Source organism: Mustela putorius, unplaced genomic scaffold (genome assembly GCF_011764305.1).
Source record: "Mustela putorius furo isolate JIRA1106 unplaced genomic scaffold, ASM1176430v1.1 tig00003845_pilon_pilon_pilon, whole genome shotgun sequence".
Lineage (NCBI taxonomy): Eukaryota > Metazoa > Chordata > Mammalia > Carnivora > Mustelidae > Mustela > Mustela putorius.
The window spans coordinates 12,092,858-12,117,947 of NW_025421998.1; the positions used below are offsets into that span (position 1 = coordinate 12,092,858).

General features: G+C 56.4%; 1 protein-coding gene and 2 long non-coding RNA genes across 4 annotated transcripts in view; 2 read left to right on the forward strand and 1 right to left on the reverse strand.

The window, feature by feature from the left end:
• Positions 1–302: 302 nt before the first annotated feature.
• On the reverse strand, positions 303–13,131 carry LOC123394851. Of its 2 annotated transcripts, none has more exons than XR_006609567.1 (6): positions 12,866–13,131; positions 7,331–7,440; positions 6,311–6,513; positions 4,598–4,738; positions 4,189–4,414; positions 303–525 (listed from the first exon to the last, which is right to left on the reverse strand). It is a non-coding gene; the product is annotated as an uncharacterized LOC123394851 (long non-coding RNA). The 2 variants fall into 2 exon arrangements; XR_006609566.1 differs by lacking the exon at positions 303–525 and adding an exon at positions 3,229–3,492.
• A 98-nt stretch (positions 13,132–13,229) lies between these two features.
• Positions 13,230–14,987, forward strand: LOC123394852. The gene is made up of 3 exons (XR_006609568.1): positions 13,230–13,645; positions 14,123–14,211; positions 14,618–14,987. It is a non-coding gene; the product is annotated as an uncharacterized LOC123394852 (long non-coding RNA).
• A 2,321-nt stretch (positions 14,988–17,308) lies between these two features.
• The window catches only part of PKD1L1 (polycystin 1 like 1, transient receptor potential channel interacting), a 79,064-nt gene continuing 71,282 nt past the window's right edge, over positions 17,309–25,090 (forward strand). Inside the window, exons 1-3 of the mRNA XM_045089508.1 lie at positions 17,309–17,606; positions 18,262–18,560; positions 23,456–23,839. Coding sequence (XP_044945443.1) covers positions 17,479–17,606; positions 18,262–18,560; positions 23,456–23,839 — 811 coding nt within the window. The 5' untranslated portion in view covers positions 17,309–17,478. The remainder of the gene's footprint in view (positions 17,607–18,261; positions 18,561–23,455; positions 23,840–25,090) is intronic.

Sequence of the window (25,090 nt, forward strand, 5' to 3'; positions counted from 1 at the left end):
GTTTGTTAAATTTTCTGTGGTGTGACAGTATTTTCTGCTGTAAAAGTAGTGTTACAGAGACACTCAGGGTTTATGATGTATACTTATGGGTGTGTCTGGTCAGATTCCAGTTGGAGAATAATCATATACGTGTGGGGGTATGTATGTATGTGTGAGTGACAGGAAAAGGTTGGAAAAATATGCAGCAGGGCTTAAACCTGATTATTTATGAATGTTTCATTTTGGTCTTTGTAAACTGAGGTATCTTCTGAAACTCTTATAATCAGTTTTGTAACAAAAAATAAATTATTTTTGAAGGGCCTGAGTAATAATATTTATTATCTGAATGCAGTCCATAATCACCAGCAAAGACTGTTTCCACTTCGTTTTCACGCGTGTCCTTTCCTGAGTAGAAGAGTAACCTCTCACCTGTCGTGTGAGATCGCAGGAGGGTCGCGGTGCGAGTCGTGCACCAGCGAGGCAGCAGCGCTTTGCAGAATGCCTGCGTCCTGGCCTGCAGAGGAGCCGGAGCCAGTGTAGCCGAACCTGTGGTGAGGAGAGTGTGACAGCCACTGGGGCCCAGGCTAGCCGGGTGGTGGGGGGTGGGGCAGGCTTTGCATATCTGTAATTACCAGAGGGAAGACCCCTGGGAGCACGGGGATGGGGCCGGGGATGGGGCCGCCTCCCTGAACCCCACTGAGTGAGCTCCGGTTCCATCAGAGACCCTGGGAGGCACAGGGGACTTGGGTTCTGTATCCCTGTCCCAGGCATAGTGTCTCAGAGAGGCTGCCTCTGTGGGGTTAAAGGAAGTGCAGCCCTCAGGCGCTTTCTGAGTTGAGGAGCAGGCCGAGAAACCAGTGCCCCCCACTCCCGGACTGGTCCCCAAACTGGGTCTCGTGGGTCTGCCCAGTGGTGCGCAGGAGGCTCTGATCATCACTCCCCAGCACGCCCTGACCCTAGGCATGTGCTCCCAGCAGAGGGTGACCGCAGCCCCTCTGTCCTCCTTAGGGAGGGAAACCCCAGGTCTGGCTAGCTGGGTGGGAGGGGAGAGTGACAGCAGGACTGGGGCCAGGGCGACCCCTCCTGCTTTTGTCCCTTTGCCTTCTTTCTCTCCCTCAGGGCAAACCTCTAAGGAGGTGGGGGGCCTTGCCCCTGCTCACCTTCACTCCCTGGCAGCTGAGTTCTTGGGGCAGGGGCTGGAGTGTGAGGCTTGTCCCATCGAGAGGTCCTGCTCAGGGTGGTTTTGGGGTGTTTGGTGGTTCATCTGCCCCTAGCAACACAGGGACCTCCCTTCATAGTGTACATGTCTGAAGTAACCTGGTGAGTCACTGGTGGTTCCCACTGAGCTGTGCAGGGACTTCTAGAAGCTTAGAGGGGCCCCTGCCCAGAGGAACCAGGGACCAGGGTGAGGGCGTGTCCTGAACCCTCCTTGAGGAGCGCATGCGCACACGGACATGTAACCTGAGTGGTCAGATATAGCAAAGTTTCCAAAGATGATCTTATTTCTATTTTACAATTTATCAGTTATCTGTATCAATAGTTTTGATTGGTGTAGATTTCAGGGAGAATCTTCTCCAGATAGAAGGTCAAAGGAAGAAAGAGACCAGTGTGGGAGGCCCATGCAGGGCTGGGTGCCACCAGCAGCCCTACCCTACCCACATGTAACAATGTGTATTGTGGACCCCAAGAAATTCCCCCAAACCGTCTTGTGCTTTTCTTAATTACTGTCTTGGAACAAGATAAATGCAAAACAGGTTATGTTATCTTCTTGCTCGTAATGTATTTTGTAAGAGAAAAATCACTGATCACTGAAGTCTTCAGTGCTGAGTAATGACTTCTGTGATGATCTGTGTCCTGTCAGTGTCCCTGTGACTTTGCAGAGAAGGAGAGGGAAAAGGGGATGGGGGGAAGGGAAGGGGGGGGAGGAGGCAGAGGGGAAAGGGGGAATTAGGAGGAGGGAGGGAGGGGGTGGGAAGGGAAGAGGAGGGAAGGGGAGAGAAGAGATTGAGAAGGGAAGGGGGTAGGAAGAAGAGGAGGGAGGGAGGGAATGGAGGAGGCAGGGGGTAGAAGAGGGAAGGGGAGAAGAGGGAGTGGAGGGAGGGAGGGAGGAGGGGAGGAGTGCGTGAGGAGAAGGACGAGGTGGGAGGGAGGGGATGGGAGAGGGAAGAGAGCAAAAAGAAGAGGAGGGGGAGAGAGGGAGGAGGGGATGGGAGAGGGAGAAGGAAGGAGAACAACTAGCAACCAGGTCAGGCCAGCAGGATGGCAGCCCCTCCAAGTGGCCAGAGTGCACAGGCCTTTGGGATCACTTACGAGGGTGTTCAGATCCTGGCTTCTGGATACGTAGTTTCCTTTAGAAGCCCATGGGGAGAAGAGATTCTGGAGGGGCAGGTGCCGCCTACCTATCCAATTCAGTCAGTGTGTGAATATGCAGGCCCGTCGCCCCTAGCTTTAGGAGGCTGACCTCTGCTGGGAGCGCCGGGCACCCCCTCACCCTCACTGTCACCCACTTTGTATGGGCACCTCCCTGGCCAGACTTACACTCTGCAGGGTCACACCGGATAGGACTTATGCCAGGTGTGACAGCTCCTGTGAGGCTTCGTTGGGGGAGGGTGGAGGTGGGGTGGGGGGGTGGGGGGGAGTGGGCGGGTGAGCCCCCAGCTCCCCCGCCAGCACGAGCCCAATTGGCCAGGCCCTCTGCTGCTGGGACAGGGGAGGGCTGTCCTGCTGCTGTGGGCCCATTGTTGGGCGTACCTGCTGCTGTCCAGTTCGAGTAGAAGGCCCTATGGGAGCAGTCTGCGGGGGCCCGGGCTGGAGGGTGCTCCTGCGAGCCCTGCCCCTGCTCTCCGTGCTGCAGCCCCTTCCCCGGGTCAGCTCAAAGGACGGTAAGTTCACATCTACCAGCATTTAGCAGCTCCCCTCACCTTTGCTGCAGTGTAATTACCGAATTCGCCCCCAGCGTGATGCTGGTGTGTTGATGGGGGAGGCCTGGGTCATGTAAAGAGGACAATGAATGCGTGCATGCCCTGGGCGGGGGGCCGGGCGGTGGGGGGGGGACCTCCAGGTGGGAGCAATGTGCCAGGTGCACCCAGCTAGGTCCATTCTGAGGTGGGGATGGAGTCCTGCAGTCACAGCCCAAGCCGGATCTGCATGGAGAGCCCAGAAAGGCCTTTTACCTGTGAGGAACAGTGTCCCAGAGCTGGTTGGCACTGTGATTTTAGGGACATGCTGGCAGACCGTGTGGGGGCCACTCTGCCTTTGTGCACTGGGCACTAAATCCCAAATACGGAATTTGTGGTTTAAAAAAAACCTCTAAATAGGTGGCTTTTGCTCATTAAACTTAGCAAAAACCACTGAGGGTTGGATGGCTGTATCAGGTGCTTCACCTTCCGGAAGGTTCTCCCAGGGGCTCAGTCCTGGTGCAGAAAGTTGTGGGGAGGAGCCTTTTGGACCAGCAGGTGACTTCTGGGGGTGACTTCTGGAGTCTTGGCGGCTCCTCGTGCAGAGTTTCAGTGGCTGTTTGGTAAAGAAAGCCACTAACTGATCACATCCAGAGCTTCTGGCCGGAGAGCGGATGGGACATAGTCCCATCTGCCGCACAGCGGGCCAACTTCACCTCCGTGCGTCCCTGTGTCCGCAGCTTCCTGTTCCCGGGGTGGCCTGCCCCAGTGGCTCCCGGCACCTGGAACATTCTGTGTCCCATGCTGAAACGGGGCCAAGGTGATGGACACACGAAATCTTACTTATTTTAATGGAACTTGGAGTGCCAGGCGGCTGCGGCTGAGGCCAGTGTGTGGGACGGCACTGGGACATTTCTTCTCTCCGAGGGTCACTGCATATTGGGTTATCCCCGTGGCCTGGAGTGCCTTGTCCCCACTGCTGGTGCTAATGCCAGCCTGGGGCATGTGGCTCTGAAGTGGGTCTTCAGATCCCATGGGAAAGTGATAACAGGGCAGAGGCCGCGGCAGGGCTTTGGAGAGGGGCCTCTGCCAACTCGGTGGTGGGTCTGTATTTATCTTAAAATCACAGGGATCCTTCTTGTTTGCATAGCTCCTGTGAAAGCCTTTGTCCCTTAGAGAAGAGGCAAGGGGGATGGAGGTGCCAAGAGGTGTCCCGGAGTGCAAGGGGGCGGGTGCACAGGCCCCCCGCAAGTGTGCTGAGCCAACAGCACAGGCCTGAGCCCACCAGGGGCTCTGGGCCCTGTTTACTCACCTGCTCGTCTGCAGGGCCCCAGCAACACTCTAGAAATCACAGGATTCCAAGAAATCTGCTGGGAAACCGGCAGGCTCCCTGGTCTTCCTCCTGGGACCCTCCAGCCTCCTGACCTGGGAAACCAGCTTCTGCACAAAACATGCCTCCACGGGGCACCGCTGTCTTCTCTAGAGCCTTGTGCACCCATAAACACTTCTGGGGGGAGGCAGAAAAGTGGTCTCGATTTCTAGGCAAAACGAAAAAAAACCAACTTTCGTAAAATCTCTATTCAATTAGAATGTCGACATGAAGAATTAAGGGAACTGACAACTAGTCAAAAAAGAGACTTTTATCCCTGTAGGCTTCAGGCCAGCCCTGGGAACGGTGGTGCAGTGGTGGCGTGCAGGTGGGAGCAGGGACAAGGCCTCACCGAGGGGCTGCAGTCCCCCATCAGTCCTTTTCCCTGTCGTGGTGTCCATCGTGGGTGCTGGGGCTTCTCTAACTCTCTCCGCTGCCAGATGCCCTCTTCCCCTGGAGAGCTGGCCCATTTCAGACCGATGCGCAGAGACCCCTGCACTTAAGAGAAACTTTCCGTGAGAGTTGTAGGGAATCAAGCTTTTCAGATGGGGAGCAGATTATTGGCAAGGTTTCTGCTTCCCCGTGTGTGACTAGTGTCGGGTACAAGCATAAGCCACCCCCCACCCTGCACTGTCTTCCAGGGAACACAGGTGGATGCCGGCCAGCTGACTGCTGTGGCCAGGGCCATGACCCAGTGACACCAGGAAGGACCTCAGTCCTGAGGGCCCAGGAATCCCCAAAAGGTGTTTCTGATGACCCGCAGAGGTAAGCGGCGCTGGTCGCAGGGACTTTGAGAACCTGTATTTTAGAGCGTGTACTCGGGACTTTTTCTTTCAAAAGGAATATTCCACGGAGTTGGGCTTAATGTGTGTGTGTGTGTGTGTGTGTGTGCTTGCCCCTGCGCGTGTGTGTATGTGCGCGTGTGTGTGCGTGTGTGTGTGAGAGAGGGCTTCTGTGTATCTGTCGTATGTGCCGTGTGAGTGTCTGAATGTGCAAGTGTGTGATTGTGTGTGTGCCTGCATGTGTGTCTCTGCTCATGTGTCTGTGTGTGCTTGTGTTCTGTGAGTGTTTGTGTGAAACCGTGGCATGTGTACGTGTGTGACTTCGGACCCTTCCCAGTCCAAGTTCTGCACAGGACCCACTGTGGTCTTGCAGCCACAGGGGTCACGGGCACAGGTCCTTCCCTGGAAACCATCCAGATGCGCCAGACTTCATGGCTTCTGAAGAGTCTGTGATGTGTGACTCTTACCCGGGTGGTGGGGGGGGGGGGTTGGTTCTGTTGAAGGACCCTAGCAATGAGCATCACCAGAGCACAGACCTATAGCCAGGCCACTGAAGGAACAAACACAGACAAGAACAAAAGGCAAAGCCTGTAAATAGCGCTTCTTTGGGGGTGCTCTCCCACTGGTCTGTCTGTTCACATGGAGGGGGGTCCCTGCTCTCCCCTGCCCCGTCAGTCTATTCACCTGGAGGGGGGTCCCTGCTCTCCCCTGCCCCATCAGTCTGTTCACCTGGAGGGGGGTCCCTGCTCTCCCCCCTGGTGCATCTGATCATGTTGGGGGGTGGACACAGCTTTGGGTATGTCTAGGTCTCCCTCGTTGAACTGATTTGCAGAAGTGCCCCCCCACCTCCCCTGTACTGCCTTCTGTGAGGCTCTGGCCTCTGAGGAGGAGGTCCTGGGGGCTGAGTCACTCCAGTGCCCTGTGCCTCTCCCATGCTCGCCCTGGGGCGGGGGGAAGGAGAAAGGTCAGGCAGGCTGGGGGGGGGTGTCAGAGTCCCCGCAGGATCCTGGGCTCAGCTGGCCCTGCCCAGCTCCTTCGAGGTGGCCACCGCCATCTGCACTCCCCAACATCCCAGACGCCTGTCCCTGGATGGGTGAGTGGTGCCGTCCCACCAAGGGGAGGTTCACGCACACGTGTCGTCAGGGAAAGCAGCCAGAGCCACCCTCCATGGCCAGGGAGAGTCTCTCTTGTATGTACATTTTCCTTACAACACCCCCCCCCCATTTTGCATTAGAAAAGGTCTTTGAACTCTCAGGGCACAATCCCTTCTTTGTGCAGTTCACCTTCAGAGGGGCCGGCTGTGTCAGGTGTGGTCAGGCGGCCCTGGCAGTGCCCCAGGTGGGAGGCAGGTGCCTGCGGGGCTGGAGGTTCCCCGGGGCCTTCCCTGTCTGATCTGCCCCTGGTCCTCTCAGGTGTCCCTCCAGGTTTGCAGTAGGATGTGCGCTGTTCCAAATGGTCTCTTTTCTCCTTTTCTCATGTCCCTGGCCTGTGGGAGACAGGTGTGGTCAGGGGTGGGAAGGAGGCCCTGGGGATGCCTCACTCAGCCGCTGAACCGAGGCCTCTGAGGGACGTCCCCATTTGTCAGAACACCGTGGTCACTGCTGCCTCCCCACGCCCCCCACCGCCCACCATAAAGGGTCCTCGTCTGCCATCTGGTGGCAGCTGCCTGGTCATTGCATCAGGAAGCTGCTGGGGTCAACACAGTCTTCCCTTCTCAGAAGTCCCTGCTTAAATGAAAGTTTACTCTCCCAGCTTCGCAGGCGTGCAGAGAGGTCAGAAACCGCTCGCTGCAAAGTGTGCACGTGTTCTCACGGGGAGTTGAGCCCAGCCTTGGGGACCGGAATTCACACCTGCAGTGCAGAGATGCACGTAGCCCTGGGGTGGGGGGGCGGTGCTGGGTGGCATCCCGAATGGCACCCCATGTCTGGTCAAGAACTCGGTCCTCACACCTTGGTTCAGGACTATTTGATCGATCTTTCTGGGTGGTGAGGGGCCCCATGGACGCAGGCGCAGGTGTCCCTGGCCCCAAGAAGCCACAGCATGTAGAGGAGTAACCAGTGCCTCCCTTACCCCCGCCCCCCAGACTGGGCCTCCCAGTCTGTGCACCCGCTTATTAGGGGCCGTACTCGGGGCCACTGGCCAGTGGTCTGGAGCTCTACAGGTGTCCCCTCTGTCCTTGGGGGAATGTGGGAGGGCGCAGTGAATCGTTGGCTCTGGAGGTACCACCGATGCGGTTGAGCGCAGCTGCCTGTCTCCCGTGGTCGCCCTGATCTCATCTGGAAACATACCTGTGCTCTCCCTACCTGGTCCACGTGGGGATCACACGGCAGGGTCATGCTGGTGCGTTTGGCCACTGTCATGCAGTCCACGGTCTCATCCCCGCTGGTCTGGGCCCTTCTGTTCCACGGTGGGTCTGGTCCACACAGAGGTAAAGGAAGGGGACACAGGGGAGGTGTGGTGGGCAGGGGGCTGTGGGCCTGCCCTGCTCTGTTCTCTGCTCCCCAGTGCTGAAGCTGGAGGAGGGAGCAGGGACGGAGGGAGGGAGGCTCTTTTAAAGCAAGATGAGAAATCTGTTTCAAGTCACAGTTTGAGGCCAGGCCCCACACTTGGAAAACACTGTTGAAAAACCACGAACAACTTTCCATCAGTGCGCGGCCAACTGCATCCCTCTTTAGTTTAGGCACAAGCTGCGGACGTGGATGGAAGAGGGGGCACAGCCTGGCTGAGAAGAAGACTGCTATGTCATGCAGCCCTCTCCTCTGCTCCCACCCTGTTAGGTACATCTGGGCTGCCTGCTTCCGGTCCTCCCCCTGCGCCACGCCCCCGAGAGCCTTGGAGCCCGCGGGCCTTCATCCCTCCGATGGAGCTCCAGTCGGTAAGGGCCTGGGAAGGGGTGCTGGCACCAGAGCCGCTCGCTGGGACTCCCTGTGCGGGGGCCCCGGCGAAGTCCACAGCCCCGGGTCCATCCCTGCCCGCACCTGCAGGGAGGGGCCATCCTAGCCTGGTTGCTGGTGAGAAAGTACAGAATAAACGAGAATAGAAGACACCAGCTGCTCGCCCTGAGCTTGCCAATCAGTGACATCTGGGCTCCAGAACCCCTCTCTGGACCATTACTCACCTCTCCTGGGATCTCCAGACTCCAGGGGGCATCAGACTCACAGGGGGGCTTGCTGAAACCAGGCTACAGGGCCTGCCTCAGACATTCTGCCTTTGGAGGTCTGAGGGGAGGCTGCTGATCCAGGGCTGTACTTTGAGAACCATTGAGTCTAGGGGGGGTCCCCCATGGAGCTACGTGATGGGGGCGCCCAGGTGATGGGACAGGGGATGCTTCACAGCCACAGTGCTGGGTTTCCCCGCACCAACACAAGACGACACTTCCATTATTCATCTTTTAAAATAAAAGTCTTAAGTGGTTGCTTGAAACTTAATTTCCAGTGTTACTTCAGGTCGATGGAATATTTGAGTTCTGCACTCGGGCCATGCCCTTGACAGACATGAGGAGCTTTAAAATACCAGCAAGGCAGGTGTGCATGGTGTGTGTGCTGGTGGGATCGGGGCTCGGGCGGAACCCAGCGTGAAACTAACCCTCTGACTCTTACGTGACAATCGTGGGGAGTGGATTTCCCTCGTGAGTTCATTTCTCCTTCGGATTTGTGTTTGTGCCATTTTGTGACCCTGTATCTTCAAGATGCTTTCCCATGATCGTTCCTGTGTGGAGCACTTGTGCTCGTGTGAGGAGGCTGGGTTTTCCTTCCTGTAACCTGACCACAGTGGCTCTGGGAACCACTTGGTTTCGGAGAAACAGAGGTGACTTTATTATCCTAGCTCACCTGTAGACAGTGTCGGGCACATGTTAGTCCATGCCGAGGGCAGTGTCTGGCTCTGTGGGAGGCAGCTCAGACACTCAGTTTTTATTTATTTATTTATTTATTTACTCAGCTCATTTTTAAAGAAGCCACAGGACGGCTTTTATTAGCCTGAGATACGAACCCACAGGAGGCCTGATAGTAAATAGTGGCGTTGACTCAGTGTTTCAGTCGGTCTGCATGTTGTCCTGGGAGACTGGAAGGTTGAAGGCCAGGGGTGCTGCCTGAGCGGTGCTGGGGACGGTGCTGGGGACACCAGCTCTGGTGACAAGGGGTGGTGATGTGGCTGATGGAAGCCAGGGCCTGGATATTGGAGGGGAGGGGAGCCAACCCAGAGCACCCCCTCCTTTCCACCTGACGTTTCCGGCCCTGCTCTGGGGACCTGCTCTGGGGGCTGCATGTCTGCATGTGCAGGGCCGGCTCTCTGCTTCGTGCCCCCAGGCTGTGTGCGTGGAGCCAGGGCTCTGTGGAAATGCTTCCTATAGCTTTTGAATTGTGGACATTTTCAGACCTCTGCAGGACTAGAGAAAATGGCCTCGCAGACACCCTTGAAGCCGCCATCCGCTTCTGTGATTTAAACCCATGTGCAATTCTTGGGTTAGAAATCAAAATTCCGGTATGCCTGGCTGACTGGTGGTAGAGCGTGAGACTCTTGATCTCAGGGTCATGAGTTCGAGCCCCGCGTTGGGCATAGGGATGACTTGAAAAAGAAATTCCACGGAGTAAGTGTGAAGATCTCATTGGCTTTGTTAAGTAATTCATGGCGCTGGCGGCATCCCATAGGCATGTAGACATACGCCCTCAGGAACAGTGCAAAATGGGAGATTTTCATAGGGAGGAAGGTGAGACAAGGAAATTACTAGCAAAGACAAGCAAGGATTGTTCCAGGCAAGGTCATCGTCCCCAAGGGGAAGGGCAGGGGTTCTCACTGGGTGGAGCACCTCATCTTCCTTTGGGGGCAGGGAGCCACGGGACAGATCACCTCACTGATGCTGACCCGGAAATTCCTGACTGACTGTTACGACAGCTTTTCTGGGGGAGCCTGGCAGCACGGGTAGGTGTTGTATGACGCCCTGGCTTGCTGACTTGACCTCAGCGGTTCTGTCTGTGGTGGGGGCCTTCTTCCTACTGCTCGTCCCTTCTTGTCCAGAAGGTGAGGCAGGTGGATGCTGGCCTGGCTGGCCCCGGGAGCTGGGCAGTGTGTATCCAGAGGCCTTGTGTGGAAGCATCCTGGCTTTTAAACTTCGCGGGTACTATTGGCCTTCATGTTGGCCCCACAAAATCCCCACTTGGTCTTTGGAACTGGTTTCCCCGTTTTGTACCCATCTCTCTGATGGGGAAAGCTTGAGTGCTGGAGGAGAGAGGGATGGTCCTCCGGGTCAGGAGATGAGCTTGGGCTCTGGCCCAGGAGCTCCCCAACAGTGCCTGGCGTTGGCTTATCCGAGACACTGTTATCAGTGAGTTAGAAACAGAAAAGGCACCGAATGCAGACATGGCTTCCACTCAGAAGCAGGTCCCACGGGCACCCAGCTCTGTGACCCACAGGAAAGCAGGTGGCGTCAACCCGGGTGGGACTTCTCACGGTGTGCCACGGCTGCCTTCTCCTGGCTGCACGTTGCAGGCTTCAGACCTGGTCTTTGCCTTTTCCCTAGGGGCCCACGCTAATCCCACGCCCTTCAGGAGCACTAAGAAGGCCAGCGGTCCTCCGGGCGCGAGGACACGTGGGAGAGAAGACGCGGGACCAGAGCACCCACCCCCGCTGGTGTCACGGGACACCAAGGTATTCCTGAGACAGCTGCCACTGCATCTGGGGCGCTCGGGCTTTGCTTCCAGAAGACCGGTTACTCAGGCTGGACTAGCCGGACGGAGGAGCAAAGTGCAGCTGTGCGTGGCCATCGGGAGGGCCGGCGGAGGTGGGGGGGGTGGAGGCGGGACAGGCCGTCTCCGGGTGTGAGAAGCAAGGCAGCGTCTGAGCCGGCCGTGGCGGGTGAACCATGCACGGTGGCCCAGAGAGTGATGTGAGTGACAGCGGGACGCCGTCCTGCTGAGGATGAGCTCTGACTCCCAGAGGGCGGTGCAGTCAGCCCAGACGCAGCATTTCTTGTCATGACCCGAGGGAGCTGGCTCACAGGAGCTCCTGGAACCTCCTCACCCTCACCCCGCCCCCTGGCAGACATCACCCTGCAGCTCAGATTCCCGTCCTCCTCGTGGGGATCCCCAGTCCTCCTCATGGGAGTTCCCAGTGCTCCCCATGGGGTCCGCAGTTGTGCACACAAGGGCATTTGTGTCTGAAGATGAGCTGATCACAGTGCGCCCCATTCTTGTTGGCAGCTCCCCCAGGCTCACCCACCATACCAGGAAGTTCAAAGGGGGGTTTTCAGGCTAACTGGAAAGGGTGTCGGCCAAGGTGCACTGGTCATGTTCTGGGAGCGGGGCTCGCTAGAGGTTCGAGGTCAGGGATCCCTCCGGGACACCAGGGGACCCTGCTGCCGTGGGCTTGTCCTGGTCCAGCAGCGGGCTCCCCACCCCCGCCTGTACCTGCTTCTGTGAAAACCGTGTGCAGCCACCCCCCGGAGGGGGCTCTGCTTTCTGCACAGATGGGGGATATGTATTCAGCCTTGGGTCCCCAGGGCCTAGGGCCTCCTGCCTGTGCTGTTGGGGTTTCCGTGGTTCCTGTTGACCTTGAGCCCACCTGCGCCCCATCCGAGCCCCAGCGCCCTGTTCCCTGGAGCCCCAGCCACCCGGCCTCAGGGGAGGGCCAAGGGGCTGCAGCCCGGGGGCGGGTTTGATGGTGAGGCATTCTGCGGACCGGCTTTGCAAAGCCGAGACTCCATCAGTCTATAAAATGCTGTGCTCCCTGGGAAGAACAGACAGGCCTGACTTCAGGAGGTTATGGCGAGGACTTGTTTACACCCCAATCAGGTAACAGTCACATGCCATATCAGGATTTGGAAGAAACACAGCTTTGGTCATTCGTGCAGTCTTTGTTCATGGCTCCCAGCTCCCCAGACCCCTGGACTCACCCTTAGCTAAGGGCCAGAGGGTGTGTTGTGTTAAGTTAAAGGAGACCTTCTGACCCCTTCCCAGGGCTGGGGGAGCTGGCTGCTGGGGGAAACAGCCCTGTGATTCTTGGCTTGAAACTCTTAGTCCCACCTCTAACCACCCCCCTCCCTAAAAACCCAAGAGGATGGGATCACGGAGCTTCTGGGTTGGTGAGCACATGGAGATTGGGGACAGTGGACCCTGGTCGTGGGGCATGGGAGCGCCACACCCCCTTCTTCTCCCATCTGGCTGTACAGTCCCATCCTCTATTGTATCCTTTACTGGTAAGCATGACTATGGGTTTCCCTGAGTTCTGTGAGCCCCTCTAGGGAATGAAAAGAACCTATGGAGGAGAGTGTTAGAACCTGCCATTGGTAGTGGCAGATCAGAAGCAGAGAGGCCAGCCTGGGGCTCCCAGCTAGCGCCTCAGTGTGTGGGGGACAGCGTGGGGGAACCAAACCCATCACCTGTGGGGTGTGATGCTGTCTTGGGTAGGAGGGGCCAGAAGTGAGTTGAATTCTTGCTAGTATCTGAAACTCCCTTGGTGTTTTGGGGGGACCCCACCCCCACTCGGGAATTGGGTCTGAGACCCACAAAATATCATAGTTCGTAGGTTCAGTGTTCCATAAGAAGTTGATGAGCAAATATGGTTTTCTAGAACAAACGCAACTGAGTCATTACACTTCTTACCCCAAGTGAATGTTGTGGGCAGTGAAGGTTATAAAACCCATTTCTGTAGTTCACATGGCAGGTTGGGGGTGATTTTGGGTAAACGCATCTTGAATTCAGAAGGACAAGACCAGACATACTGGGTAGCTGAGCTGGGTCCTCACCCACCCTGACTTGTGGCAAACCCTGGGTCTTTCAGGAGGGAAGACAGACACTCTCAGTCTTCTTGTCTTCAGGACGGAACAGCAAGGGTAAACTTACCGCTTCTCTTCTTAGGGTGTCTTATTCTCCTAAAAACTGCTCCCTGGTAAAGCTTGGGGCTCCTGATCGGAATTATGCTTTCATTAATGCCAAGTAAAACATTTGGGGCTTTTGTTACATTTAAATGGTAGTCAGTCTTGCCTCCCACAGCCTCGGGGGGGCCGTGACTTGATGTGGGGGGGTCCTTGGGGTCACGGGAGTCGGGTGGTCCATTGACCTTCCCAGTGTGGCACCATCTTTCTGGCCAGCCCCACTGGTCTGGTGGCCTCCCCAACTGCTTCTCTGCTGTTCCTTTGTTTTGTCACACTGACTGTTAGGGTGGCTGTTCGCATACTTGGAATTCTGAATGGCGTCTCTTCCCGGGCTAGTGACATGCGACCAGTCCTCTCCCGGGATGCTGAGGGGCAGCTCGCTACCTGGCAGGTGCACGGTCCCAAGGGTGGACAGCTGATGCCCCGACCGCCCTCCTGCGCCCACACGGCCTCTCTGTTTCTCACCCTCAGTACCGCATCCAGTCACTCACTGCAGACGGTGGCCGCTTTATTATACAATCAGCTTTGTAGCCAAGGCTTTTGCCCGGTGTCGGCTCATGAAGTGTTCTGAGCGCGCATATCGCAGGCCGGGCTAAGCTCGGTGTTTGGGAGGCTGCTGTGTTCAGTGCATTTTCCAGTCCACATTACTTTTAGCCATGGCGGTTCATCTGGACACAGCCCCGGTGTCAGTCAAGGGAGGTCTGTGCTGGTTAGTTTGACACAAACGGCCTACGGTGCCCTGCGTCTGGTAAGGACTCCATCAGGAGACCCAGTGCTGCTGTCCTACCCTTATCGGCGCTGGCTGTCTCTAGGGCCGATGAAGTGACTGAATGGAGAGCCAGCTCCAAACATCTTCCTTGGGATTCTCACCTTCCTCAGCCTTTTTCAACAGTGGCCAGGTCGGGGCTTCCAAAACATGGGTCAGATAATGCCACTCTGGTGCCCACACCTGTGTCTCATTCAGAAGGACATGCAAAGTCCCATGTTTGAAGACCCCATCTGACCTCCCTGCCTCCCCCGTCACCCCCTACTCTCCTGGCATCCACAGCTCCCGCTCTCCAGCCAGCCCCCCATGACCTCGAGAACGTGGGCTCTGGGAGGACGGGGGGCTAGCCTGCTTTGTTCCCTGCAGCCCAGCAGGGCCAGCTGCTATCCTAGGACAGAAATAGTATAGCTGGGGTTTTGTAAGCAGCTCTTAAATGACTGCTGTTTGTCCCCCTTCCAGAACATTTTGAGAACAACCAGCAGAACAGTGCTAAGTGCTGTCAGCGGGAGGATGCAGGCTGCTTCGGATCGGGGAGACTATGCCGACAGGTATGTCCGCGAGCCCTGACGGAGCCTGCTCCTCTGCACTGCACAGGGGCATGCAAAGACCTGCCTGGGATGGCGTCAGATCGGGTGTGCTGTCTGGGGTGAGGATGTGGGGTTGCAGAGAGCTCAGAATACCTATCACCAGGGAAGGAAGAGTGGGGGACTGGTCTTCTCGTGCGTGCGGTACGGTAGCATCAGACAAACCCTGAGCACGGAACACTACGTGGAATAAGCCAGTCCCAGAGGATGGGTATTGCAGGATTCCACATGCACGAGGCCCCTAGAGCAGCCGGGTTCCTGGAGAAAGATGGGTGGTGGGTGCCAGGGGCTGGGGGTGGGGAGCGAGGACCCGGTGTTCAGTGGGCACGGGGTTTAGGGTGAAAAACCCTCGAGGTCTGTTTCACAACAGCACAGAGGTACCGCGCATGGATAAAGCGAACGTTTCAGAATGAGAAAGACGGTCGGCTTCATGTTTTTATTGTGGTCGTTCCGCCACCGTAAGAACGTAGCACTGGGCCATCAGAACTTGGACGTCGGCATGCTTCTAAAAACACGTGGCCTGCTTGGGATTCTGCCTCACACTGGCCCTGTAATCTATGGTTTTACTCACCCCAATGAAAATTAAACGTTGATGCATACAGAGAACAAACTTGATCTTTCTGATGGCAAACACAGGGTGCCTGGATGCAGACCTTTTTTATCCTTCCTGGTGACTAGCACATTTCCACCATGTTCGCTGAGGCGAGCTGCCCGTGTGGCCCACCTGCCAGGCCACCGGAACCGCTGTGCCCCCAGCCCTCCCCGTGCACCTCAACGCACCTGCCCTCCACTTATTTGCATGATTCCTCCTTCTTCTTCCCCATAAAACTCCCCATTGTTGAAGCCCCCAGCTTACAAGGCAGAGTTTGGGTTACAGAGACTAGTAAGATCCCATCCTCCCCGGGGGACCCTAAATCCAGGGCAGGAGGGAAGCATAATCCGAACAGCAGATAGGGCGACATGGGACCCTCCAGACTCCACAGGGATGCGTGGGGGCGTCGGCTGCATCTGCGGGAGTCAGGAAGACCTGGGGCTGGGGACTGAGCTTGGGGGGACTGACGTGGAGGACCGTTAGCTGGAGCCAAGGAAGGTGTCATCCCCACTAACGGGGAACAGCAGGCACGGGAGGAATGTGGCCCATTTGGAGAAAGCGGGTTAATTGTAGGGACAGATAGTAGCCACCTCTGCTGGCAGCGCTGCTGGGTCAAGCCACTCTGTTCCGGTGACACAGGCGCCCTTCTGTGTCCTCTGGGCCTCTTCCTTCTGGGGTCCAGATGAAGGAGAACTGGGTGCAGGTAAACAGAAGCAGCCCTGATGCTCTTGAAGACCCTCTCAGGAGTGGCCGGTGTCCCCAGGGTGCTAGTAGAAGCCCCCAGCAGGGTGGGGGTCCAGAGGCCTTGCTCCAGGAAAGCTCTGGAAACAGGTGTGAGCAGAGCAGGACCTGTCTGTCCTCGGGAGGCTGTGTGAGCTCAGAGGGCACCTGCGGGGTTTGAAGGAACATCGCTGCATTAACAGCTAAAGGAACCTAAGGGAACGACGGGCAGGGAGCAGGCAGCCAGGACGAGCGCACTAGGACTGTGTTGTGGGAGGACGGCTGGCATGGCCAGTGGGAGAGCTCCTGCATGGAGAGAACAGGTGACCCCGTGCAGACAGGGAGGGCCTGGGGCAGACCCTAGGGAGGTGTGGCCCTGGCAGCTGGCAGGGCAGCAAGGGGGCTCATGGGATCTGTGGCGTTTGTGCTCCGATCTGAAGTCTGTGCCCCTTGCCGCATGACCATGGTTGGAAGCCGGGTGTCCTGAGCCCAGATGCTTCCTGCCTAGCACGTTAGGACAGCCTGGGCCAGAGCGGCTCATCTTCACCGGCCCGAGGACAAGGATCCAGCCCTGTAGCAGAGCAGGGGAACGGCGTCCCTGTCTGAGAGCCCTGGCCTGAGTGGCCTCAGCACATCCCTCCTGTAGGGCCCCTGGGTTGAGGTAAACGGGGTCCTGTAGCATGGGACACGAAATGGACCCTCTAAGAGGTCCTCATCCTTGCTGGCTGTGGTCATGCCCCTTGCACCGCCTTCCTAGAACCGTGGAGGGCACCAGACTCGGTAAGTAGCCGCCCTGCCCGGGAGCCACCAGGCATTCAGCTGCAGCCCCGAGTCACAGGTGAATCCCGCCGAGGCCTGGCTCTGCCTCGGGGGTCAGCTACCTGTGACCCAAGCCCGGGCTGCCTCCTCCAGACCGCGGAGCCTGTTAGGACAGTGACCCGCCCTTTGGGGGAGCCATCGGAAGCAGGGTCCCAGCTGGGGACAGACGTTAGTGAATGGCTTTAAATACACTCCTGCTCCATGACAGTCATCCCCGGAACTCTGGCACAGCCCTGGCGGGGTCAGCTCTACCTGCAGGCACCCCGCTGTCACCCGGACCGCTGACGAGCAGATGCAGGCCACACGGGCCATGTGAGTGAGTGAAGCACGGCCAGCCTTCCTGTCTCTGCCTTTTTCCTTCATATCCAGAAACTCCCAGGGACCTTCTGTGACAATTGTGAGCTTCCAGGGCAGCAGTGGCCCGGGCCCCTGTTGCCGAAGGATGTCTGCAGCTGGGAACGTGAGCGGTGACTTCTGTTGGCTTCTCCAGGTGGGTGTCTGCCCGCTGCGGTGGAACATCTCCGGGAAGCTGCTGGTAGGTCAGTGGCCCTGGGGCTTGGGGGCGAGCTGTGTTTCCGGCTGCTAGTCCTTCGGACATGGTTCAGCCAGTCTGAAAGGGTAACCTGAGCTGGATCCTCACTAAAGGAAAGTGTGCACTGCAGTTTCCATGTCTGCAAGAGCGTCACCGCTCAGCTGCCCCCTTTGATCATAGCTGACCCTGTAGAGGAGCTCATTCGTGGTAGCTAGCAGGGAGCAGTGTGAACTTGGGGTAAGAGCAGCTCCCTGGGGTCCTGGTGGTTGCCAGCAGTGTGCTCTTGGCCACTGCGCTGGCAGGTGCAAACCCTCTCCGGAACCCATCTGCAACGCATGGGCAACCCTGCACTAACCCCCAGATGAGGGAGCCCGCAGCCGCACGGGGACCCTTATTCTCCAGCTTCCTGACGGTGCAGAAGGCAGCGAGGCTGCCAGCCTCGGCCCTGGCACGCCCCCTCGCTCACTCACCTCTTGAATTCCAGTGCACCTGTCCCACAGAGGGCTCCTGCCGCCTGAGCGCACAGACCCCCTCCTGCCCCTCAGGACAGTGGCGCTCTGCAGAGGACATGGCCCCAGAGCGGCTTCCAGGGACCGATGTCACGGCGGCCACTGTTGTGATGGGGGTCCCCATCTGGGTAGCTGCGTGCCCGCATTCCAGCACTCCGACCGCACCTTCTCCCACCTTACCCGGAAGGTAGGGTGCGGGCGGCAGGGGGGCCAGTGTCCGCTCTAGACCCCGATTCTGGAGCCACGCCCAGGGAGCTGGCGACGTCACTGTCCCCCTGGTCACCCAGTGGTGGTTGCAGCCCCAGTGCCCTGGGCCACACAGCCAGCCACTGTTTTCCCAGAGAGCCCACGTTACAGGGCGGGCTCTGTAATTCAGACCGGGCCTCACGCATCCGGACTGGAGCTGTGAATAATGGCGCATTCCCAGTGTACACGCAGCGCATCACAGCATGACGGGCCACGGGCGGAAAGGCAGGTGCCCAGCCCATGTTGGGTGTTTTTCACAGAAACATCAGAGGTTGTGACCTTCAGGGAGCATGGCCTGTATGGCCCTTACTTCAGCGCCAAGGGAGAGGATTTGCATTGCAGCTGGGATTAATGCCGCCAGAGCGGGGCTCTCAGATTGTAGCTGCCCTCAGTGTCCCCGTGTCCCCTGCCATCCTGGCTTCTGACTCCATGTACCTGGCATGTCTCACCAGTGCCTGGTGATGCTGGTGCCACTGGTCCTGGGACCCCACTTTGGGAACTGGGACAGTCAGCCCCGCCATCAGATTCCACTCGGTCTCCATCCCTTCTGCTCAGACCACTGTGTTCTCTGAAGCTGTCCTTCTCTCTCCCCACAGCTCCCTCGGCCACAATGGCTCAGCATGCTGGCCTCGTCCCAAGCAGCTCTGTCCCCCTGCTCAATGTCACCCTGGAGCCGTCTCCATGCACGTTCCTGCTGATGCGGTGGACCCCGCTGTCTGTGGCTTCCCAGACACGGATGCTCGGGCGCCGCCCTGTTTGGGGTTCGGGGTGCAGGTGGCTTCCCAAGCAGCTCTGCATCTGAGAGTGGATTTCGGAGACGGCTCTGGGGTTCAAGTGACGGTCTGCAATGTGTCTGGGGGAATGGTGGTCACTGCCTACCACCAATTTGGAAAAGGTAGGGTACTTGGTGTCAGGATCTGAACCCAGGCAGGGAGTACAGGTACGGCGAGACCCTGGAGGTAGCACTGGCCACACCAGGGCCGAAAGGAGACCCCACTCCTCCCCACTCCACCTGTGCCTGCCGTGTTCTGATAACAAAGGCTCAGGTGCCCACACTGTGCCTCCCCCATATACATTTCCTCATTGAGTCCCACCATCACTCCACACATTTGGAGGAGCACGGGGAAGCCAGAAGGTCAGGGGTTAGTCATGTGGTCACACACCTAGCGAGCCATGTGACCCCTCCACGGGGAAAGCTCTGAGCTTTGGTGTGGACTGCGGATACGGTCCTTCAGGTACACACACACTCACACACACACACATACACGCACACACTCGCGCACACACTCGCACACGTGCACGTGCACACACACAACATTGCACACTTAATCTTTTGCACTAAGATGTCAAACACTTTGCATTTAGGCAAAGTCACAAAAGCTGTCTTTCTCCAGACATCTTGGCACTAGAACCAATCTGCGTGGACAAGGACCGAGTCCCCAGAGCTGGTGTTGGGGGGTGGAGGCGGGGGGCAGAATTCCGACCTTGTCCTGCTCACCAGCACCATGTCACCGTTTGCTTTCTGTTTATTTATTATTATTATTTTTTGAGTATGGTATATTCTTGAAGTTCCAACCCCTACCTTATAGGGAGCTGGGGGCCATGAGTTCACCCCTCAGGCACAGTGCTCGTCTCTGAGATGTCTGCGCAGTTGAATATTTAGTACATTGGACTGTGCGTTCCGGCTACAAGTCTGAGGGGGCTGGCTCTGCTTTCTTTTTATCTGAATGGCCACACCCAGGTGCTGCTGGCTCTGCTCTTGGGGATCGGGAGAGCACCAGTCTCGCCCCCCAGCCCGCCCTCCTCACCCCTGCTTGTGGGTTGGGTTCTGCTGTCCGTGCAGCTGAGCTCCCCTCTGTTACTCGTCTTTTCTAAAATTACTCTGGTTATTTTTACTTGTCCGTTTTTCCACGTGGACTTTAGACTCCCAGTGGCTCGCATGAAAACAACTTATTGGCCTTTTTGTCCACATAATGTTAAATTCATGAGTTGATTTCCGCAGACTGTTTATGTTCAAGAAGCTCCCCCCTCGTGAAAATACCTTTCTCTGCCCAAGTCTTCCTTGTGTCTTTAGGAGCATTTAAAAGTGTCTTCGCAGAAAAAGTACACAATTCTCGGGAGAGATTTTATTTTCTGTGCTGGGATATGTGGATCTTTTCTTTCATTTTCTCTTCCAGTGGGTTGTCATTGGGATGTTCAAGAGTCGCTCGTGTTCGCTATTGAATTCTGTCCCCTCTGTCGCTCTGAATGACCACAGTGTGTGTAGTTACTGTGAAGCTCACTCCTTAGTGTTGGCCGGTCACGTGAACAGTATGTACAGATGGAGACACACCATCCCCGATCCTCCAAGCTGACACCTGTCCCGTCCTCGTCTCACTCACTCAGCGTGGCTGCTGCTTCCAAAACAAGGTGGCCGAGGACAGAGGACAGTGGCATCTTTGTTTCGAGATGCTTTTGGTGTCGCCTGTTAAGCTTGGTACCAGATTTGGGGCCGGTAGAACTTCCTGAATGTTGAGGAGCTTCTCATCTTTCCTCCTTTTTCAGGATTTTTTAAAAAATTTTAAACCCCAGTTAGGTCGCATAGAGTGTGGTGTTAGTCTCAGGTGTGCAACACGGAGTCAACATTGCCTTCCATCATGGCAGGTGCGCTCCATCATCCCCGTCACCCGCTTCCCCCCACCCCACCTCTCTTCTGGTGACCAGCAGCGTGTTCCCTGCAGCGAAGAGTCTGTTTCTTGCTTTGTCCCTTTCTGCCCCTTTGCTTTTTGTTTTGTTTCTTAAGTTCCACATACGAGTGAAATCGCATGGTGTTTGTCTTTTTCTGACGGACTTATTTTGCTCAGCATAATACTTTCTATCTACCTCATTGCAAATGGCAAGAGGTCATTCTTTTTGATAGCTGAGTAATATTTGGTTGTATATATGTGTGTATACACATACCAATCTTCTTTATCCATGCCTCATTTGATGGACATTTGGGCTGCTTCCACAGTTTTGCTGTGGGTGACAATTCTGCTGTAAACATCAGGCTGCATGTGTCCCTTGAATCTGTAATTTTGTATCCTTTGGGTAAATGCCTCCTAGTGCAATTGCTGGGTCGTAGGGTAGCTCTATTTGTAACTTTTGGAGGGATCAACATACTGTTTTCCAGAGTGGTCGCACCAGTCTGCATTCCTACCAACTTTGTAAGAGGGTTCCTATCAAGGGTTTTTAAATTTTTAAAATTTTTAATTTTTAAAAAATGTTTTATTTAGACACAGAGAAAGAAAGGGAGCCCAAGAGCAGGGAAGGGCAAAGGGAGAGGGAGAACCTGAATCAGACACGGTGTGATATATGGAGCCCAATATGGGGCTCAATCCCAGGGCCCTGAAACCATGACCTGAGCTGAAATGAAGTTGGATACTCAGGGGTGCCTGGGTGGCTTAGTCAGTTAAGTGCCTGCCTTTGGCTCAGGTCATGATCCCAGGGTCCTGGGGCCAAGTGCATTGAGTTCCCTGTTCAGCAGGGAGTCTGCTTCTCCCTCTCCCTCTGCCCTTCCCCACTCTTGCTCTTTTTCTCTCTCAAATTAATAAATAAATCTTTTTTTTTTTTAAAGGAACCAGTCTTGGAATTTGGAAATTGACTACATTTCCTCTTCTAAGTTTATTAATTTCTACTTTTATCTTTACTGACTTCTTCCTGCTTTTAAACAATGCTTTTGTCTGGGTTTCCATTTATAGTTGGATGCTTGCATTATTATTTATTATTTAAGTAAAATCACCACCTGTCGCATGGCCTTTCTCGTGTTCTGGCTTCAATATTAATTCAAAGTTCCAGCCCATCATGATGAGCAGATATTTTCTCCCATTTTGCTTAAAAAACATGCCAAGGTTGTCTTTGTGGCTTAAAACGTGGTCAGTGTTAGAAATGAAGCGATCACAGCTGGCAGGTTGTCGGGTGTCCTAGCCCCGTGTCCCTCATCAGAGCGGGCGTGTTGGCCCCTCACCTCTTCATGTCCTGAGCACCTGCACTCCCCCTCTGTCTGGTCCTCCTGATCATACCCCTGCCAGAAACACATGTGCGTGTGTGCGAGTGTTATATGTGAGTGTGAGAGCATGTGAGGAGGAGGGGGACCTGGCCTGAGGCAGGATTTGGGGGGTCCTCCCCCTCAGTCCCTCTCTGTCTCAGCAGATAGCCCAGCACCTCTCTGTCCCACGCTCTCGTGATTGCTGGATCCTAGAGTAAGGCTGTATCTAGTTTTAAAGAAACCACCCTACTGTCCCTCAAAGCAGCTGCACCATATTTTTTAAGTTTATGTATTTATTTATCTATGTCCGGCATGGGTCGGGGACTCGCGACCTTGACATCTGGAGTCGCCCACTCCTCTGACGGAGTCGGCCAGGCGCCCTGCATGGGCAGTCTCACATCCCCACCAGCGGTGAGCGAGCGCTCCTGGGCCCCACATGTTGGCCAACGGTGGGTGTCGTCGGGGGCGATCGGGGCTGTCCCTGAGTGGTGTGGTTCCCATGTACTCGGCCTTGACGCGGGATGCGGAGCATCTTGTATGTGCTGGTCCCTGTCTCACCATCTTGGGTGCCGTGCCTCCGTCCAGAACGCCCCCGTCCAGTTTCTGATCAGGCTGTCTGCTTGCCTATTCATTGAGTGTTGAGAGACCTCCGTACGTTGGCACAGCGGCCCGGATCAGACGCATTGTTCAGAATAGGCTTGTCAGGAAGACTCATGGAATACTAGTCCCACTTCTTCCATACTCAGACTTGTTACATGTGAATGACAGCTTGCTGCCTCTTCCGTCCTGGTCACACGTTCTTTTCTTGAGGAACGGAGGGGTTTCTCTGCCCTTATCTGGCCTGAGTGGGGTCCTTGAACTGACATCATCTGTATCTGATGTCAGGATCAAGTGCATGTTCTCCGGCCACAGACAGGGACTCAGAAGTGCAGGGGCTGGGTCCTCGTCCTCGGGGCCGCGGGGAGCCGTCCGCGGGACCATCCACACTTCTGTGCTGTGGGGCTCTACGGTCAGCTTCCTTTTTCCTCCTTGGAGATGACTTGATGGCTTTGTCTGGCTCAAAGTCATTGTTTAGATGTGAGGTCCCTGTGCGGGAACGCGTCTCGGCGCCGGCTGTCCCACATCAACTCGGTGTGCTGCGCGGTGTGCCTTTCCAGGGTGTCGGCATGCTTCATTTCCTTTGTTTTGGGAAGGATTTTTTTAAAAAGATTTTTATTTATTTGAGAAAAAGGACATGAGTGGGGGGAATGGCAGAGAGAGAGGGAGAAACAGATTCTCGCTGAGCAGGGAGCCCCATGAGGAACTTGATCCCAGGAACCTGGGATCATGATCTGAGCCAAAGGCAGATGCTTTGAGCCCACCAGACATCCCCAGGAAAGATTTTTTTTTTTTAAATTATGTCTTTAAGTCATTTCTGTGCTGGCATTTCAGCTTTCTTTATGGCACTCTGGCCAGACACGTGCTAAGTCCCTTTGCTTCTCGAATCCTTTCTGCTCCTTTCATCTGGCTTATCCTTCTCGCTTTGCCTCCAGGTCCCTCCTGTCGTGCTCTCTGGTCTGTTTCCCTCCCGCCAGCCGGCTGCACCCCACCCCTCACTTCCTAGAAGACCGGTGTGTGCATGTGTGTGTGCGTGTGTGTCTGTGATCGTCACAGCTCTTGCCTTCTCTTGCCTTGCTGCAGAGTGACGATGTCTGTTTGCTTCCTTGTGGATACGTTCCAGTGTGTTGTTCCCAGGACCCAGGGCGGCATGAGAACGCAGCATCCTTGGTTAACAAATGACTAAGACATTCATGGCGCCGAGCATGAAAGCACACACCAAGCCCTGTTGCATGTGATGTGCCCCGCACAGCTTCCCTGCCTACGAGGTGGCCCCTGCGGCAAGAGAAGGCCACCCATGCTGGGTCCATCCCCAGAGGATGCACCCCTCATCACCCTTGCACGGACGTTCAGGGTTGCACGTGCTCTTAGTAACTATCACGTGCCTCTTCTCTTCCCAGGAGGAGTCCATGTGCTCCGGGCATTTATCTACGAGTTCTGTGGAACTGAAAAGGAGCTGGGGCCTTACTTTGTGGAGGTCGGCCCTGCGGCCGTGTCCGTGTTCATGAATTCCAGCAGCATCCACAAGGACGAACTTCTCCTCTTTGCCAGCCCTGGCATGGGTCAGGAAGGTAAGAGACACACGTGGAGTCGAGCGCCCAGACCCGCCTGGGCTGGTGCAGTACCATCCGGGTCCAGCTGACTGTCTGCACAGACACGCATTCATCCTTTCCCCTGCCTCATTGGCACGGCGCTGTGCTCTGAGGGGCATGTGCGGATGAAGTCCCCAGGTCCTGGTCTCAGGGTTGACGGTCTAGGAAAGGCATCGAGGTTGGTGTCAGAAACACAGGAGCTGGGGATGGATGAGCGCTCACAGGGGTCAGGCCATCTGCTCGTGCTCTGCTCCCATCAGCCCCCAGTCACCAGCGAGGGGCCCCACATCCGCTCAGTGTGGTAGACGAGGAACCTGGGGGTTCAGCAGGGCGGGAGCGGGGCATCAGGCACATGTCAGCATCACATGGAGGGAAGAGTCGTGGGCAGACACGGGAGCCCATTGAAGACGGCCGCAGAGTGCTCGGCCTGAGTGGCTGGGGCAACGGGTTATGTTTCCCAGAAGCAGGAGGAGGGGAAGCCAGTGGGGCACGTGTCCCGAGGCACCTGCTCACATGAAGGTCTTTGAACCTTGTTCCCCACACTGACCGTCCGGCTTCCATGCAGTTGGCCTCGCGGGAGCCTCTCCACCCAAGAAATTAGAGCTGGCAGGGGGTGGGTGGGCATCCTGTCCCTGGTGATCCTGTGTCAGGAGCTGGAATCGGAGGGCACAGGTGCGCGTGGCATGCCGTGTCCCGCGCAAATACGCGCCGACGCTTCTCTCCCTCCCCCACTCTCACATGTGTTTCGTTCTGTGGCCAGTGCCGCGTTCCTGCCTGCGGAGCCGCAGCTGCTGCCGTGGAGGGTGTCTCTGTCAGCCACAGTGTCAATTCTTCAGAATTCTAAAGCTCGGGTGAACGGGACAGCACTCCGCGTGACTATTGTTACAAATGAGCCTTTCTCCCTGTGCAGGGAAAAACGACACTGGGCAGCAGTGCTTGAAGGGAAAGACCCCTCCTTTCCTCATGCAGACACGCAGGCTGTTCTGAACCCCCCCCAGACACGCCAGTCCTCTGGGACCCAGCGGGCCGTGTGGTGCCTGTCCCCCGCGTACGCCCACGCACACACGCCCACGTGCACACACACATGCACACACACACGTGTGCTCCTGTCCTATATGTGCGGCACTTTGCATTGCGTATCCATGGGGTCACCAGCCTGAGGCTCACCCAGGGCCCCGTTGAGGGCCTTGTGCAGTAAGACAGCCCTTAGTGAGCCCATCGGGGAGATCC